Source organism: Trichoderma atroviride, chromosome 1 (assembly GCF_020647795.1).
Source record: "Trichoderma atroviride chromosome 1, complete sequence".
Lineage (NCBI taxonomy): Eukaryota > Fungi > Ascomycota > Sordariomycetes > Hypocreales > Hypocreaceae > Trichoderma > Trichoderma atroviride.
In genome coordinates, this window is record NC_089400.1 from 4,598,573 (window position 1) to 4,615,499 (window position 16,927).

Genomic DNA, 16,927 nt, shown 5'->3' on the forward strand with positions numbered 1-16,927 from the left:
AGGCGGGGTATATATCGTCTTTTTGCTTCATTAAGAAAATGAAAATGGAAACGCCAAATACTGCAAAGGAACACGCTTGCTTCGAAAACAACCCAAAAAAAAAAAAATTTAATGCAAGGACAGCAAAATACACCCCCTATTTCCATTATACATTTCGAGATCCAGCAACCGAACCTGGCCGCATACTTGTGATTGCGAATGACGCCCTTCTCACGGCTTCGTTTCCCTGCCAAAGCCGAGAGTTGACCCTCTGCAAGCTAGCAGGTATCTCTTCCAAGTTCTCCCCGAAAACGCTTCCTCTTCTGTAAGAAGGCCGTCGCACTCCCGCAGCCCCCCTTCTTGGTCTCTGATAGACTCTATCTGTTTGAGCGGCAGCCAAAGCGACCCGCCTCAACACCGAATCTGGAAGCTCTCCTGGCTCCTCCGGGACGGCAATGCTGCTGCGTTGAGTTGTCAACGAGCTGCTGGAATCGTTTGTAGGAGCCACGGTTACAGATTCTGGCCGGGAGTCTGCCACTTGTGTATAATGCTGGTACTTTGGCTTTTCCAACATCCCCGAGCGGAATGCATTCACTCCCACCAGCATTTTGACCAGCTCAACCAATTCTTCCAAATACTCGATGATTTCCATCTGACCGGCAGTACTGGCGTTCCAGGAAAGAAAATTATGCTTGGTGATCAAACGTGCCACCCTTTCGCTTGTTAGATCATCGTACTCGCCCTCGGTTTTGCCATGGCTAGCATGGCTTGCCGTGGGCGTTACCGGAGCTGACGTTGATGTTTGCGACGTGATAATCTTACGGACTCTATGTATTAGTCGCAAATGTGCCAAGCGAGCCGATGGAATGAATTGCGGGAGCGGAAGCCATGTTGTAAAGGCCTCATTGACGGAAAACAGCATCAAGGTGCAGCTTGCCACCATGCTCCGACGATATGTATAGACCTGCGGATTCAGGACTTCCAACACTGAGGAGCCATATGCTGCTCGGAGCTGTACGACGTTGTCCATGCGGTCGATTACTTGGTGAAGCACATATACAATCTCAGTATATATAGGCGCAAGCTTCTTAAAGCTACCTTTAAGTCTTGGTTCAGAAGAACAGAACGGCAAAAAAGTCTCAGCCGCCGCGAGCGAAGCTTGAGCCTTTTCTCGCAATTGATCGAAATGACGATGCTGCTTTAGACTGCGAGGATCAAGGAACTCGGGCTCATCGACGCCAACAGCTATGGCACCTTGCATGCCCTGGATATGTCGCACACAGGCGGATAGGGATTCAACCAAGCGATCTCTAGCACGCACAGGGGAGACAGACATCTCCACCAGAGCGGCGGTAACACCTCCAACCAAAAAAGCAATCAGGCGCTTGTAATAGACCTGTACCGCCGGTTCTGTGCTATTCTCCGACGCTAAGCACAATGGTTAGATATTGCCATGTGTTAGATAGAAAGAAGAAAGGGGGCAAAAAGCGAAAAGCTTACCTAGCGCAACCACATTGATTGATATAATGGCTGCTGAACCGGCCTTGACGTATTTTGTCCCAACTTGGATATATGCCCAAGGTAGGATCGTAAAAGCAAGAACTACAACAGTAATGGCTCTACTCCCGCCTGCAATAACAAACGAGACGTATCCAGCCGTACAGCCAAGAACCAGCCCAATCATTCGGACAATAAAGGTGACCATGGATGTGCCAATGGCCACTTCAAAGATGAATATCAGCTGAAGCGGGGCCCAGACACCATGAACATCTCCATACCACTGGTTCCAAGACGGTACAAAGGCCGGAAAACTGACAAGAAAGATGGCAAAAGATATTTTGAGAGCATACGCAAGATCGTCAGAATCTTGAGCCCATTCTAAGACATCTGCTGCTTTCCCTCGTAGTTTCAAAATCCAGTCACCAGAAGCATCTTTCTTTTCATGCCCATGCTTATATCGATGATGCTTCTCGACCTGCCCTTTCTCTCTTTCTCTCTTCGCCTTCTTCTTGCTTCTTGTTTTTCTGCTTTTCAGGATTCTCAGATATCTAGAAGTGGTTATAGAGCCCGCTTCCTCATCGGCTATGCGCTCCTCCAGAGCCTGTTCATCACTCTCGAGGGCGCCACTAGAGTCTTTCGATTGAGATACAGATGGCCTACCAGCCAAATCTCCGCGTCGTGCGGCCTGTCTCGCGCCTTCTGGAAGAACCATAGAATCACGTTCTCCATTAGTACGAAGCCACTTCCGAAGACTTGAAAAGTGAGGGATCCAGATGCGTGACCTGTTATGACGGCGCTGCCTCTGCTCCACCAAATAGCGCGCATGACGGAGCATATTCAAGATATGGGCGGAGGCCTGACGAAAGGCCAGGAGAAACGATGAGATGAGGAACGTCTCCATGCGAGGCATAAAATCGAGCAATTGGCCTGTCTCTTGCATCGCAACTAGCTTGAGTTGTTCGGTAGATTGCTGGTCAAATAATGTTAGAGCATCGGCGAAGAGGTCGATGCGCAGGTCAATCTCTTCTAGACGAATGCCTCGAGGGGTGGGTGCGCCAGAAGGTAGGGTGGGAACATCATAACAATACGCCAAACAGGAGATAAGAAGAGACACCGCTGCGTTTGTAGAAGCTTGAAACTCTTGTACAGGAGCTTGTAGCCGCATAACGATTGATTCAAGAAGCTCGGCGCTGCTCAGCTCGATTTGCCTATTCAACATGGCGTAGTCGGCTCTGCTGGGGGAAGCCATAGAGTCGCGAGCTCTCGATCTAGATCTTGTGTGGGGGTTGACTTTCAGGTAAGCTTCTGGGCCACCGGTCGACGGTGTAGTTAATTCAGGGCTGTGGGTGTCCTCTGGTGATAGCTCTGGATCATCATTTACCAAACCGTTTTCTTCACGGCCCTCGTCATCAAGTACTATGAACTTGTTTTCACAAGCACCGATCAACGTAATAACGCTCTGGGACAGATTGCTCATGAGATCAACGCTAATGAGTTTCATGTCACCGGGAGCAAGGGGTGAGATAGAAATCTCAAAATTGACTTCATTCTGTGCAGTCTTACATGTAGTAAGCTTAGATCGAATGGTAGGTTTGCTTTCCATCAGTGACGCAAGCGTGGTTGCATGTAGTGGTATCTTGGATGCCGTAGCTACAGCCCTGGCAGATCGAAAGGGATTCGGGAAAGGAGACAAGAATTTGCGCCAGTAACGGATGATGGACTGTTTCTTCTGATTCATCTGCTCCTGCTGCTGCTGCTGCTGCTGCTCGATCTCACTGTTGTTGGCCACGGCAGTGCACGGCACGTCGTCCTGGTTTCGAATCTCAACAGAGTCGCCTCCTGGGGAAGCGAACCAGTAAGTAGCTCGCTCCAATGTATTGGCCATTTCGGAGAGGGCGTTGATGGTAGAGGTTCCCAGGTAACTACCAGAAAACTCTGGGAATATGATGACGTTGGCAAAAAGCATAATACCAACGCCGATGAGAATTGGTGCGTAGATGGTTTCGTACAAGAGTGATGTAGCCTTGGTTGGCGCCGTGAGCACAGTGATTGCGGGTAGCATGACGAACAAGACGAACAAGAACAGTCGGGGACTAGAAGACCGTATGTAGCCGTGAAGCAAGATACACGCAAGGTAGAACAGAGCCCGAATAGTAAACGCAGCGGGTTTGTTGTCCTCGTAGACCAAGCTCGCAAGGTATAAACCCAGGATGCACCATGATAAGCCTAGGCCGGAGCCAAAGATGACCATGATGGCGTTCTCAATGACGACGCCCAGCCGCTGGCCCGGATGTGCAAAGGCAACTGTCATTGGGATGAGAAATGTTGACCAGGTCCTGATCTGGGGGAGAATTGCGATTGTGGTTGCGATCACACAGGCTATGAAATCCTTGAGAATCCGCTGCCAGAGATCCTTGGGGCCGCTGTCGCCCCAGAGGGAGACAACGACCCTACGTAGGAGTTTTGCCATTGCCATGAAGAGTAGTTTTCCTTGGTAGCCACATCATCCCTTGAAATAAAGACTCTAAATCGTGATTTTTGAGTAGTGTCGAGTCTGTCGCCAAGGAGCGAGTCGGGAAGAGACCGGAGAGGCGAGCGGGAGACTCTCGGGAAAAAGATAAGGATTGGGAGCTTGCGGTCGTTAATCTGACGATGACTGCATGAAAGACGCCAGGGTTCGATCTTTGTCTGCGAATTTACTGCATGGAGCGTTGAACTGGGCTCCGATGTCGTAAGATGAGGTGTGGGAAGGAATGAGGACTGAGGCGAAAGAGGCGAAAGAGGCGAAAGAGTAGAGATGGTGAAGAAGGAAGGAAGAAGAGAAGAATGAATCAGGCTTTGACAGATGCAACGATTTCAGGGTTGGTGAGATGGACCAATCGGTGTGGTCACGTCTTTTTTTTTCTTCTTCCAGAGATGGAAGGAGTGGTCGGTCAAAAAAGGGTAGTAAACGATCCATAGAGCTTGGAGCTCAAGGAGGGGCTTGGAACAGGCCACTAAATGACTGCATCGAGCTTGTTTTTCAGGCTAAGGATCGCCCGGTGGCGCCATCCACCCAACCGTTGGATCCCGGTCTATCTCGCTGGGCGCCATTAATTGTTCTACATACCAGCATGAGGTGACCTCAAGTTGCTAGGCATGTTACTATGTAGGTACTACTGGTACTGTTAGATATGTACGATCGGCTTGTTCTTTTCTTTGAAACAGAACCAGCGGTTCGAAAATGGATAATTATATACATGGGAGATAACAAAGCAAACTATGATCGTTGTAGAAACAGTTGTTCAGATTTAACGAGACAAGAGCCCGTCAAGCCAATGGAATGAATACACAATACACGCTAGGCAATTAGACAGCAACACACATTCAAGTTTCACTCACCCATTATTCTGCCACTCTAGGTATTGCCAACCTGACTCGTCTGGATTGACCCTCTTGCTCTGTTTGCGCCCGCTTTCGCTTCCTCTCGACCACTCTGGGAGCCAGGATGGGCCTCCATGCCTCATCTTCAAGAGCCTCGCTCGCACTTGGGCGATTATGCGGCTCCCACGCCAGCATCCGCCGAAAGAGGCGATACAGCGGCCCCTTTATATCGCCCGCTTCATTGCGGCGCCTCAGCGTCTCTTGAATACTGGCATGTGAGCGCTGTGTCACCATCAGGTCGGGCGCTGCTTTCAAGCAGCGATGGAGCCACGAGGCAGCAAGAGCCCAGATGTCGAGTTTTGTTGCATCCAGATCCGACTCCCGGCCCCTGCTCAGCCAGAACTCTGGTGCGACGCAGACACTTGCATCGGGTCTCTCTGGTTTGTCCATGCAAAGCGATATGAAGGCTCTTTTCTCACATATCAGCAACAGCTCGGGTCGGATGTTTCCATGAGTAAAGCCTTGATTATGAAGTTCGGCTAGTCCACACAGAGTGTGGTACAGATATGCGACGCTCTCCATGGTCTTGAATTGTGTCCAGCGATCGTGGAGAAAGTTTTGCTTGGCCAGGGGCATAGAAAAGTACGTCTTTTGGCAGTGATCGAGGTCACTGCTTGCTCTAAACAAGCACGGAGGTGATCTCCAGTGCTCGCACCAAGTTTCAAGAATACCAAGGATGCCTTTGGCTGGCCTGCTTTGGTAATGAGAGGCCAAGTCAAGTTGATCGATTGTATATTGTCGTGTCTCGGCTTTATTTAGCAGCGCCTTTACAGCAACCGGCTGGCCGTCCTGAATATCAACACCGGACCAGACTGAGAGCGAGCTTGGGATTTTCTGATGCAGCCATACATTCCAAAGAATCTCAGGCTCTTCATCTGTTGTGGGAACGAGGCTGCAGGGGTCATGAGGGTGACGAGGGTAATGCCGGTTGATCCTCTTGGTGAACTCGTCTTGCTGTAGAGGGCTGACGGTAAACTCGAGAAGAAAGCGATATGGACCGAATCGAAGAAAGTTCTGCCGCCGGCGCAGGACACAAGACCTGTCCCTCTTGCTTGTCCCCCCATATATCACTACATCTTGATTGTTCATGTCGCCTCGCTCGTATATTATTGGCCGGCCAGTTCGTGATTCCATCACCAAGACTCTTGACCGTGCATGGACGTAAATCGTGGCATGGATGTGGTTGATGGATGCACGGACCGTCTTGGAGCTGGGAGTTGGCGATGAAGCTTGTGGGCATAGAAGAATCTCGGGGGTGAATGAATCTACTCCGGCTTTGACCTTGTTTGGGGACGGGCCAGTGCCGATTCTCCAAATGAAGCAAGATTGATCATGACGACAGGTAGGGGTGGAGTGGGATTGTGCAGAGGGAATCGACAGGCGATAGCCTATTGAGTCCTCGTCGCTTATTAGTGCCGGTGGCGATGGTTCGCGCCGAACATTTTCAAGAAGATGGATGGCGGCCTCGTTGGCGGCGGAGAAGGTGAAGTAGCCAATGTCTGATGTCGACGCCATGATTCACAGTAAATCGCTACCGGTTGCTCGAAAACAGCCAAAGGAGGGTGTACATGGGTGACATGGTCGTGCGATACAACACAGGAAGACGGATAGGAGTGTGTTTCCAGTTATATTGTAGCCTCAAATAGATTGCAGTAGGTATTTATTTCCATCGCTCAGCGGTAACAGACGGGCAGATACCAGGTACAGTAGGTGGTTATAGTAAGCAGTGCAGCAGTGCAGGCAGCGAGCACCCCGCATCATGGCTGCAACCTCGCGTTGCAATCGCGCATTTTCAAGAAGCGGTCACGCCCTACGGTGCAGTCCAACGCGTAGTCAGGTGACTTGTTACCCAGGCACATGTATGTACGGATTAACAAGACTGGATATCAAAACCATCAGACCTGACGTGCATCGTAGTGCGGCTGCCATATCTTGAACTTCACCCGCTTCAAAACACCATACCATGGCCAAGCGGAAGAGCAACGACGAGAGCCCGGCTTTGCCGCGGAAAAAAGCTAAGCTGCAGCAGGCTCCTCCCAATGTGCTCGATGCTCAGGCGACATGTTTGCCGACCTCAACGTCAATGCCAGCGGAATCACGACCTTCGCAGCGGGAGAAACGCAAAAGGACCAGAAGCCCGTCTCCAGAACCGAGTGCGAAGCGAGCCAGGACGCAGGGTCCTGGCGTCTCCGATTCATCTGTCGGAAGCCCAGAGGTCTGGCCCAGGTCACCGTCCAATGGAGTGGAATACGACAGCGACGAAGGAATTACCGACCACATGCGAGAATGCGAGGCAAAATTGCTGACCATCATGAGCGGCGATGATCCAGCATACTATCCTCCATCCGATGTTGAAGATGAATTAGAGGCAGAGGGCCGCCACACGCCCCAATACGGATCTGGATCCGAGTACGAATCTGAGTGCGACAGTGACGAAGAAATAAACGGGCACACCAAGGAATGCGTGGAAAAATTGTTGGCCATCACGAACGGCAATGATCCAACATACCTTCCTCCATCCGATGTTGAAGATGAATTAGAGGCAGAGGGCCGCCACACGCCCGAACGACCATATCAACACCCACGAGGCCGTCTGTTGAGTCCAGAGCTTCTGGGAAAGGAGAGACTACCCCCACCGTTTTTCAGGCTGAGCGCACGGGAGGCGATTGCGAGCTTGTCACCACAAGAAAGATGGCGACCACCCTCTGCCGCTCAGCCCCTCCGAGAGAAGAGTCGTAGCCCTCTTCAAGAGGCAAGGCAGAGCCCTCCACAGAACAAGAGCCTGAAACGGCAAAAGAGCCCTCGGCGACAACCAGAAGCGCACAAGAAGCGCATAAACACCGGGGACCAGCGACGGCCAAGGAAAGTCAAGCCTGCTCCACGGGTTGTCGAGCAGATTCTGCGGTCAAGGCGTTCGTCCCGACGGGATGGCGCGTCACAGCTGTGGTGTCTGGGAGATGACGGCGCGCCATGCTTGATGATATCCAGGAGGTGAGAGCTATGTCGTATCAGATGGGGAGATTTGGAGGCAGATCTGAGCTAAAGGTCGAATTGGAGAGGCAGGCATACCCGTTAACCTGGCAGGGCCGGGGGCAGCGGGCAGCCTCTCTTCCAGTTCTGCCGCACCGTCATGCCATTCATGTCCTCTGAAGACATGGCCGTTAATCTGACAGGGTCGGAGGCAGCGGCGTAGTCTTCTGAGGGTGCATGTTTGGCATTGCAGAGTGGCCCCTTGGCTTCAAAGGCATGGTTGTTATCCTGGCAGGGCCGGGTGCAGCAGCGAAGTCTCTTGGAGGGCTCACGATTTGCTAGATTCTCCAGTCTGATACAGAGGCTCGGCATGTAGTCATGGTGGAGATTGAAACCACGTAATTTGTTTGTTTGCTTTTCTTGTTATATACCCCATTTAGGTTCAAGTTTGTTAAAGCGTTTTGATTATATCTACATATATTGTAAACTATCTAGTATCGTTAGTGTAAAGTGGTAGACGGAGGAATTACATGACATATAGCTTTGGGATAGGTAAATGGCATGAATAGACAAGATGTAAAGTTGTAATAGCCACCAAGTACATTAGGTAGCCGGGTTGAAGGAATCTTTCATAATCAACCTCAATTGTCACGAAATGTACAGCATTGTAAGCAATAGGCCAGAGACGCAATAATTGCGCTATAGCAGCGCTTGAGCTTAGAGTGTGTAAATAAGCTCTACCAGTACTGAAATGATCAGCAGTACATGTAAGGATCAGCTCTAGAGATGTAGAAATGGTCTCTGCTCTAAAACGAAAAAAAAAAAAAAAAAAAAAAAAAAAAAAAAAAAAAAAAACTGTTGCTCTCATTATCGACAAGCCAAGCGCCCCATTATTTGACAACAGGTAAATAATCCTACATATCGATACTCACTTTACAGCAACAGCGCAGGCGGGCGTTCCTGTACCTCAAACTAGATTGCAGACGAGTCAGCGGCGACGATATCCAGACGTGCATTGAAGAAAGTGGAGATTTTTGACCCGGTGGTACGATCTGATCTGATGTTTTCTTTTCGTTTTTTAAATTCTTCTTATACTCGGATTTTTTTTGTCTGTTTTTTTGCTCTTCTCTCGGCATATGACGTACAACTGCCCTGTCTGTAATGTACTCTGATAATTGCAGAACTCACCGAGACACAGTCATGGTTAATCATCAATGCTTCTTGGCCCTCTAATCGTCTGTTGTACACCATCATTCCTGTGTTTCCTCATCGTTTGGCAAAACCCAATTGTATCTCATCCCATTTAGCTAAATACCTAGTATCCGCTGCGCACATGGCTTACCGTCCCCATCACTCAACACAACGCTCTCAGTCTATAAGCCGCAAACATGTCAACTAGCCAACATTTTACAACATCCCTACAGCAACCACCACTGTCTCGTCTCCCCAAAAGTCAAAGTAATTTGGGCCGTAATAATATTCTTCATTATTACCTAGTAACAAAAGTACACATATTTGCCCATGATATACGCTGCTGTTTTCCTCATCTTCAAGTCCCCACTGGCCCGGCCGCCAATGGCATCCGATCCGTGTGCTCCGGCCCCACGGGGCTCACTAGAACGCGCTGTAATTGAGCAACCTCCAGCTAAACCCATCTCCTACCAGTTCCGTGCAGCAAACGTCCACTCTATATTATTCATCCTCCATCTCGACGCCATCCTGCTACTCTCACCAAAATCCTCTCGTCGCTCTCTCTCCGTCTCTCCCTCCGCAATCATGCTCTCCTTCATCCTCATCCAAAACAGACAGTAAGTCTTCCTCTTCCTCCCTATCCACGCGCGTCTCTGCGCGCAAACCACAATGCCCCCAAGAAACCTACCATCGCAAACACTAACTCCTCCACTCAATCGCAAACAGGGGCAAAACCCGCCTCGCCAAATGGTACGCCCCCTACAGCGACGACGAAAAGATCAAGCTCAAGGGCGAAGTCCACCGCCTCGTCGCCCCGCGCGACCAAAAGTACCAGTCCAACTTTGTCGAGTTCCGCAACAACAAAATCGTCTACCGCCGCTACGCCGGCCTCTTCTTCTGCGCCTGCGTCGACACAAACGACAACGAGCTCGCCTTCCTCGAGGCCATCCACTTCTTCGTCGAGGTGCTCGACTCCTTCTTCGGCAACGTCTGCGAGCTCGACCTCGTCTTCAACTTTTACAAGGTCTACGCCATCCTCGACGAGGTCTTTTTGGCGGGCGAGATTGAGGAGACGAGTAAGCAGGTTGTCTTGACGCGGCTGGAACACTTGGATAAGCTGGAGTGATGGGAGCAGAGGAAAATGGAAGACGCGTTCTTTTTTTCTTTCCTCTTTTTTCACATCTGCTATTGTCCGTCTTCTTTTTTCTCCACGGGAACTTTGAGAGAATAGGGGTGGGCGCAATTACCGACTTCTTTACGTCTACGTATGTACATATTCATTTCGCGACTCGGAGTTACCTGGAAGCCCAACGAGGACGTTTTTCTTTTCTATTTCAATCTTCTTTTCCATCGCAGTCTTCCAGCGGAGCGCGTTGATAATGCATGATCAGATGCAGAGGACATCATAGGCATAGGTGTTTGGGCGTTTTTGGGAAATGGCGGATCGCAAGATTGAGCGACGAGAATATGCGAGAAGCGCGCGCGCGGCGTGGCTACGCCACCGTCTCCTTTATTCCTGAGCTCTGCGGACACTTTGCTATATTTAGTGTATATCTGGATAGTTTAGACGATTAATATATCAAAAATAGTCAAACATGTGCATCATTACAAAAAGCCAAAGGTTCTCATATCGCATATATCGCATGTATTTAGATCCATCTACCTACGCCTCCTTTCTGACACAAATAAAGAAAGCTCTTGTTACAGCCCTGTAACAGCTAGCGTTTCCTACAATATATCATCGCAGGCGCATAACAGTAGCTGATAGAGTGAGCAGTTCTCAAGTCCTCAAGTAAGGAAAGCTATTTGAACAGCAGGACCATCACAAGATCTTTCTCTATCCTCACCGCAAATCAAGAGCATGTATATGTATACGGACTATAATGACAAAACAAGCAAATTTCAGGCATATTTTCCTCTCTCTCTCTCTCTCTCTCTCTCTCTCTCTCAATCTCGATCCCATAAAAGCAAATTTAAAAGTAGATTCCATCGACTCAAGGAAAGAAAGAAAAAAAGGAAAAAGAAATCAACATGACCAAGACATGAAGAGCAGCCCTCGCCTCAGCAGAGCATTTGCAAACAAAGTCCCATTGCACCGCAAATGAAGCGTACCCCGTGGACCCTTAGTACGGATCGTACTCGGACTCTGACGAGGAATAAGGGTATTTATCAAAATATTCATCAAGATACATGGCATCCCACATCTCGAGGGCCGTCGAACGGTTCGCCATCTGGATCCACGTATTGTCTTGATTGTGGAACAACTCGTGAACGGCCGGATCATACGGCGGATCTCTGCCAAGCGGCTTGTCAGTGACACCAAACTCAATGTCTGACTTGTCTTGCGGCTGCAACTGCGGTTGCGGTGTCTGAGGGCACGGCGTAAGCCCCGGTTCAATGTATTCTCCCTCGTCCATCTCTAGAAGACTGTCAAGCAGAGACGGTTCCTCGTATGCTTCATCCAGCTTCAGCTTCAGCTTCTTGCGTGCTTCCTGTTGGCTTGTACTTGTCATGCCGCATCCCCCGTGTGCTTTTTCTTTATCGACTGTTGTAAGGAAAAGATCAACTTCTGCCACGCAGCCACCATCACCATCACCGCCACCATCATCTTCATCATCATCATCGCTGTCAATAATGATCAAATCATACGACTGAACACGGCTTTTTGCACCAATACCTTCTTTTCCTTCTTTGCCGACACGATCCTATGTAAAAGAGAAGAATGTCAGTAACAATGTTCTTCAGCTCAGCCGTTGTTTAATAAAGGCAAATAGTTGAGAAAAGACACTTACAACTTCCTAAGGTGACAACCGGCTGTCAGTAAATCGGATCCCTCTCAAAGTATGGACATTGCCAAATGCTTTGTCACCATCGTCCTCGAAACACGTGGGTTGGGCTTCTTCAGCCTCAGAGCCGCTACTAAACATGATTAGATCCGAAGACGATGTATCAGCTGCTTCCAATTGAGTAGATGGCACTTGCTTGGGTAGTGGCTCATCGGCAAGATTGCTGCCAGTCGCCATCAAGGCCGCGCGCTGGGGATCCACGAGCATGTTATCAATGACTTGTGCTGCCTTGCGATTGACAGTGCAGAAGTAATTGTAATGATCCCCTTGCTGGCCACAGCTTGGGCAAATGTATTCAGGCCCAGGAATAAGTCGATTGGAAGCGACTGTATTCTGTTTCTGTTGAGGAACTGCGGCAACCTCATTGAATAAGCCAAGAAGATCCACAGAATCCGATTCAGTAGGGGAAAGAGCAAGGAAGGTATCGGCGAGAGAAACGCCGTCAAGGGGGGGTATGAACTTGGGGTAGCCAACCTGTGATACTGCACTGCTTACACACACAGTCGTCACTCCGAGTCTTGCATCGTTCAGTCTGGCCAGTCGCAGAGCCCCAGGTGCTGGCTTGTCCGAGGTCATAGGGGGCACAGTCTCCGGGCTGATGCTCCTCATGCACCGGAGTAGGTCCTTCTGTGACTTTGATACTGTCATGGTAGTAGTGATGATTCTGGTGTACGTGAAGCTTGCTGAAGCTTTCTTGCACATGCCTCTGATACCTTTCCTTTGGCATTGTGTGGAGATTGTGATTATAGGCAGGATAGGTCGGTGGGAGCGGATCGTTGGCAGCAGCGAGGAGCGCAGCATGATCAGCAGCAGCCTGAGCCTCTTCTACCCATTGTTTCCAGTGGTCATGGACGTAGTCCACAATGGAGCGGGAGCCTGTGAGTGTTTCTCCAGAAACTCGCAGCGAAATCTCATTGGCAAGGCGAGGGTGCAATCTGTGAAACGCTGCGAAGAATATCTGGCAGCACATGTCTCGGGAGCAGCCTCGGCGTTGGAGGAAGACACAGAGCTCTTTGACGTCGGGCAGCGAAGCGCCCGAAGAGGAGTTGCGGCAGATTCTCTCACGAAGCCAGACGGCACAGATGGAGACGATGCTGAGAATCGAGAGCTTGTTGATGGCTCCATCGATTCTCTTCTCAAGCGTGTCTTGACGCAAGGCGCCAACATTGCCGAGATCCAGAAATCCGTTGCATCCCATCGTGACTCGCACGTGGAACAGGATCTGGTCGTTGGAATTCATCGGGAACGTGGAATCCCCCATTGTCAATGAGGGCTTGTAGCCGTGGGCGTGTTCGTGTTCGTGGTCGTGGTCACGGTCGAGGTCGCGGTTGTCAGAGGGCAGTAGAGAAGAGGAGAATGCGTTGAATTGATAAGCAGGCTGGCAGAGATCTTTCTCCTTGGGCTGTTGACTGAGATGGAAACTCTGGTTCATCTGGGCATCGTCCTCTTCGTCGGAGTTGCCAAAGGGACTGAGCAAGGTGCGCACAAGCTGCAGTTTGTATCTTTCCAAATGGGCCACAAAGAGTGAGGCGAGGGTGAAGAGGGAAAAGCAGATGAAGCAGAAGAAGAGAGAGGCAGTCAACGTGCCAAGCTTGCTCGGTTCTTCATGCCTCTCTGCTTGCACGAGCACGTGAGGCGACATGTTTGCGGCAGTTGGCAACTGGCAACTGGCAGCTGGGAGCTGGGAGCTGGGCCACCGCCAAAAACACGCAGCAGAAAAGCCGGCGACTGCGAATCAGCCGGTAAGACGGAGCGAAAGCCACCGGCCAATCCAGATAATGAACAAGACTCAATGGCAATTGATGATACGCAGATGCAAGAGTCACAGTTGATGAAGGGCAACTTTGTCTCTCTTACTAGTAGTGAGAGCACGTTGAAGCGAACCTCAAAAGGGAAACAGACGAGTGTAAGAAGCCCGGGTCAGACCAGCATCAGAAAAAAAACCCCGGGTCTCGGGCTTATAAGAGAGGGAGAGAAATCCGAGTCAAAGAGAGAGAGGAGGAAAGGGTAGCAACAGAAAAGAAAAAAAAGAGGAAATGAACCCGACGCCGAGCTGCACGGCATTGCTGGCACCTTAAATAATGCCTGGCCAGATAGTAGCATATGCTGTGTAACAAGAGTCGGTGCCTCGTGACTGGTCCAATGTGCGGCAGGACAAAGAGAGACCAACCAGGCCAGGGGGGATAAAAAAAATATGCAGTGCTTGGATGATTGATGCGTGGGCGGGTTTTCGTGTTGGAGTCACGGACACACGCTTTTTGCTCATCCCACGTGTACTACCACGGACTGGTACGTCAACGGGTGGTACTGCTAAGTGGTGACGCAGCCACCCAAGGCATGGCAATGGCACGGCGGCTGGAGATGACCAGACGGCATAATACCTGGTTATACTAAGTAGCTATATACATGTATAGGTACAGCACACCAACAGGATGCGCCCAGCCTGCACAACACCAAACAGGTAGCCACCACAGCATGTGCCTTGTACCGCTCTGATCTGCTCAGCTCTGCTCTGCTCTACTCTGCTCTGCCTTGCCTTGCCTTGCCTTGCTCTGAATTAGTTTGCATCGCTCGCTCTCGCAGTTATCGGTAGGTATTCCATATGTCTCCATCTGTCCCATCTGCTCCATTATCATATCATGACATTTGCGCCTCACCTCTTCTTCAACGCCGCAAACCGTCTCTCCAAGTCTCCAATGTCCGGCACTGACCCCTCCGGCTCAGACTTCTTCCTCGCCACCGGCACCTCGTCCCTCTTGCTCTTGAGCTCCACAGATCCCATCATCACCTTGGGATGGACATTGTCCGTCGTCATCCGCGGCGGCGTCACCATCAGCGGGCTCTTGGGCTCGCCCAGCTTGGCGCTCGGCGGCGTGGCTCGATTCATCTGCTCCTCGCCCAAGGAGAGCTTCCTCTGCGCCTCGGTGAGGGGCTTGCCTAAATCGTTCCTCTGAGCCTGTCCACCACCTCCGGTCCCATCGCCATCGCCATCGCCATCGCCATCTCCCTTGCCTTCAAGGTCCTCATCCAGCAGATCTGGTGGAAGTGGCGAGGAAACTTGCCTTTTCGGCCAATCCACGCCGTATGCCTTGGCAATCTCCTCCAGATACCCCGTCACCAGCTCTCGCCGCGGCGCCTCTACGCTCAGCTTCTTGACCACCTTGTCGTTGACCTTGCCGTCTGTGTTCTCCATGGCCGCCAGCACAAACTCCTTGCCGTACTTTTCCGCCAGCAGCGTCCGCACCGTCATCAGCTCCTTAATCTCCGTCTTGGGCGCCGCGTACAGGATGCTCTGGACAGCCTCCTCCAGCCCCGGGTCGCATACCGGGCCCTCGAGAAGCCCCGCGCGCGCAAGCAACAGCTCGCAGTAGAGCTCCAGCAGCTCGTGCAGCTCGCTAGTGATGTCGGAGCGGATGATGTTCTCGACGCGGATCGTTGCTGAGTCGACTTTGCCGGCCTCGAGGAGCTGCGCCATTGCCCGGCGGGCCGTCTTTCCAAGCTGCTCATCGCGCTGCTGCACCATGCGCAGGCGCGCAATGGCCAGCTTCAGCTGGACCTTGAGTTTGGTCTGTAGCAGCACCGCGCATTAGTGTCTTTGCCAGATTATGTCGTTGGGCGCCGGCCAGAGTCGGAGGAATTCGTTTGAGATTCGACTTACCTGCCAGGTAGCTGTGGGGGGCATCGCGGGGGGAGGGGAATCAAGCAGCAGGCAGTACAATGAATGGATATAGAAAGAAAGACGCACAAGTAAAAAAAGGCAAGAGAATGCAGGCTACAGGCTGGGGGTTTTATGGAAGAATTGGCTCGCGAGGCAGCAGGATTAAAGAAGGACTACCTATAGCAGGCAGGCAGACATAAAGAAGCTTGAAGCCTGGTGAGCGCAAGACGGAGAGAGCAACGTCACCGAGGCTGCTCTGCGGTGTCTTAGCGTTACTACTAGTAGTAACGGCTTGACGGCATTTCCGGGCGCAGGGACTGAAGTACACAGTAACCACATTGTGATGACACTGTCATTGACACTGTACGCTATAAACATTTTGGCCAAAAAGAATGGAGGATATCTTTAGGAGGAAGAACTTGTAGCGATTAAAGGGCATATTTATACTTTTATATGTTCATCCGAAATAGAGCAAGTTGTGAACAAGAACGAACAGGAGGATGTCGCTAATCCGGTACCTCGTATTGCATTGAGAAGAGAAGAGCGGCTCGATGTTGGTTTAAACTCAGACAGAGCCCAACCGAAGTCAAGCGGCATAGGCGTAACCAAAGGCAGAAACGATCAAGTTGGATATTGCCATTCTTTTTTTGTCTTACTCTTACATAAAGTGGTCGCGAATAGCTTCAAAGATACGCAGGAACATCCACATCTAGATCGCCCAGAGGTGCCTTGTCTAACACACTTAGCTCAACCCACCAAGACATCTCATCCGCCCACTGCGGGGCCTCGAGGCACCAGATTCGGCCTCCATCCAAGACATCCATCCCATCTATAAACTATATCGTCTCTCGCTCCCATCAAGCCTCACTCACCCTGGGTCAATTCAGCCCAGGCACAAAAACACAAATCACCAAAACCATCAAGCTACATTCCCCCCCTTGTAGCAGTAACACACACCCACTCCCTTTGATTTTTCTTGTCCCACCGCCAGCCACCAGGAACAAAGCAGCAGCAGCAGCACAGCAACCACTTCTCCGCACAACGGGCCTCAATTCCGGTCAATTTCAATCCACTGATTGGCTGCCATTGCATGTACCCCCTCCGGCAAGTGCAGCTTTTTCCAACGTGGTACGCCGTGATAGGAGGCGGCCAAGCAACTCCGTGTACTTGCAGCTACCTTGGGTAGGAAGTGATGCCGGTTGGTCAGTGCGAAAACGCTGCATGTCTCTCGTTTATGAATCAGGCACTCGAGTCAAACAGACACCTTTTCTACATACAAATACTATCAAGTACCTAAACAGTCCTACCTTGAGTAGTACACTGCAAGAATAGATGGGAACCACAAGTGTACCTAAAACAG

At 50.7% G+C, this 16,927-nt stretch overlaps 8 protein-coding genes across 8 annotated transcripts; 2 read left to right on the forward strand and 6 right to left on the reverse strand.

Annotated features, from left to right (window-relative positions):
- Positions 1-145: 145 nt before the first annotated feature.
- On the reverse strand, positions 146-3,955 carry TrAtP1_001655 (uncharacterized protein; the record flags this gene model as incomplete). The annotated part of the gene is made up of 2 exons (XM_014085903.2): positions 146-1,407; positions 1,480-3,955. 2 exons carry the CDS (start codon positions 3,953-3,955, stop codon positions 146-148), a joined length of 3,738 nt encoding a protein of 1,245 aa, XP_013941378.2.
- A 908-nt stretch (positions 3,956-4,863) lies between these two features.
- TrAtP1_001656 (uncharacterized protein) lies at positions 4,864-6,417 on the reverse strand (the record flags this gene model as incomplete). Its single annotated transcript, XM_014085158.1, has 1 exon — positions 4,864-6,417. The coding sequence occupies one exon, from the start codon at positions 6,415-6,417 to the stop codon at positions 4,864-4,866; it is 1,554 nt and encodes a 517-aa protein (XP_013940633.1).
- Positions 6,418-6,865: 448 nt separating this feature from the next.
- Positions 6,866-7,897, forward strand: TrAtP1_001657 (uncharacterized protein; the record flags this gene model as incomplete). The annotated part of the gene is made up of 1 exon (XM_014085902.2): positions 6,866-7,897. One exon carries the CDS (start codon positions 6,866-6,868, stop codon positions 7,895-7,897), a length of 1,032 nt encoding a protein of 343 aa, XP_013941377.2.
- Positions 7,898-7,974: 77 nt separating this feature from the next.
- On the reverse strand, positions 7,975-8,244 carry TrAtP1_001658 (uncharacterized protein; the record flags this gene model as incomplete). The annotated part of the gene is made up of 1 exon (XM_066111084.1): positions 7,975-8,244. One exon carries the CDS (start codon positions 8,242-8,244, stop codon positions 7,975-7,977), a length of 270 nt encoding a protein of 89 aa, XP_065967157.1.
- A 1,285-nt stretch (positions 8,245-9,529) lies between these two features.
- Positions 9,530-10,659, forward strand: TrAtP1_001659 (uncharacterized protein). Its single transcript, XM_014085901.2, has 2 exons — positions 9,530-9,680; positions 9,790-10,659. The coding sequence occupies exons 1-2, from the start codon at positions 9,649-9,651 to the stop codon at positions 10,187-10,189; spliced, it is 432 nt and encodes a 143-aa protein (XP_013941376.1). The 5' UTR covers positions 9,530-9,648; the 3' UTR covers positions 10,190-10,659.
- Positions 10,660-11,186: 527 nt separating this feature from the next.
- Positions 11,187-11,576, reverse strand: TrAtP1_001660 (uncharacterized protein; the record flags this gene model as incomplete). The annotated part of the gene is made up of 1 exon (XM_066111085.1): positions 11,187-11,576. The coding sequence occupies one exon, from the start codon at positions 11,574-11,576 to the stop codon at positions 11,187-11,189; it is 390 nt and encodes a 129-aa protein (XP_065967158.1).
- A 775-nt stretch (positions 11,577-12,351) lies between these two features.
- TrAtP1_001661 (uncharacterized protein) lies at positions 12,352-13,551 on the reverse strand (the record flags this gene model as incomplete). Its single annotated transcript, XM_014085899.2, has 1 exon — positions 12,352-13,551. The coding sequence occupies one exon, from the start codon at positions 13,549-13,551 to the stop codon at positions 12,352-12,354; it is 1,200 nt and encodes a 399-aa protein (XP_013941374.2).
- A 728-nt stretch (positions 13,552-14,279) lies between these two features.
- On the reverse strand, positions 14,280-16,188 carry TrAtP1_001662 (uncharacterized protein). Its single transcript, XM_014085898.2, has 2 exons — positions 15,568-16,188; positions 14,280-15,477 (listed from the first exon to the last, which is right to left on the reverse strand). The coding sequence occupies exons 1-2, from the start codon at positions 15,589-15,591 to the stop codon at positions 14,563-14,565; spliced, it is 939 nt and encodes a 312-aa protein (XP_013941373.1). The 5' UTR covers positions 15,592-16,188; the 3' UTR covers positions 14,280-14,562.
- Between the last annotated feature and the right edge of the window lie 739 nt (positions 16,189-16,927).

Coding starts and splice junctions, on each gene's coding strand:
- TrAtP1_001662 (XM_014085898.2), bottom strand. CDS start 15,591: ATGCCCCCCACAGCTACCTGGCAG. Junction 15,478..15,567: donor CCCCCACAGCTACCTGGCAG/GTAAGTCGAATC, acceptor GTGCTGCTACAG/ACCAAACTCAAGGTCCAGCT.
- TrAtP1_001659 (XM_014085901.2), top strand. CDS start 9,649: ATGCTCTCCTTCATCCTCATCCAAAACAGACA. Junction 9,681..9,789: donor ATCCTCATCCAAAACAGACA/GTAAGTCTTCCT, acceptor AATCGCAAACAG/GGGCAAAACCCGCCTCGCCA.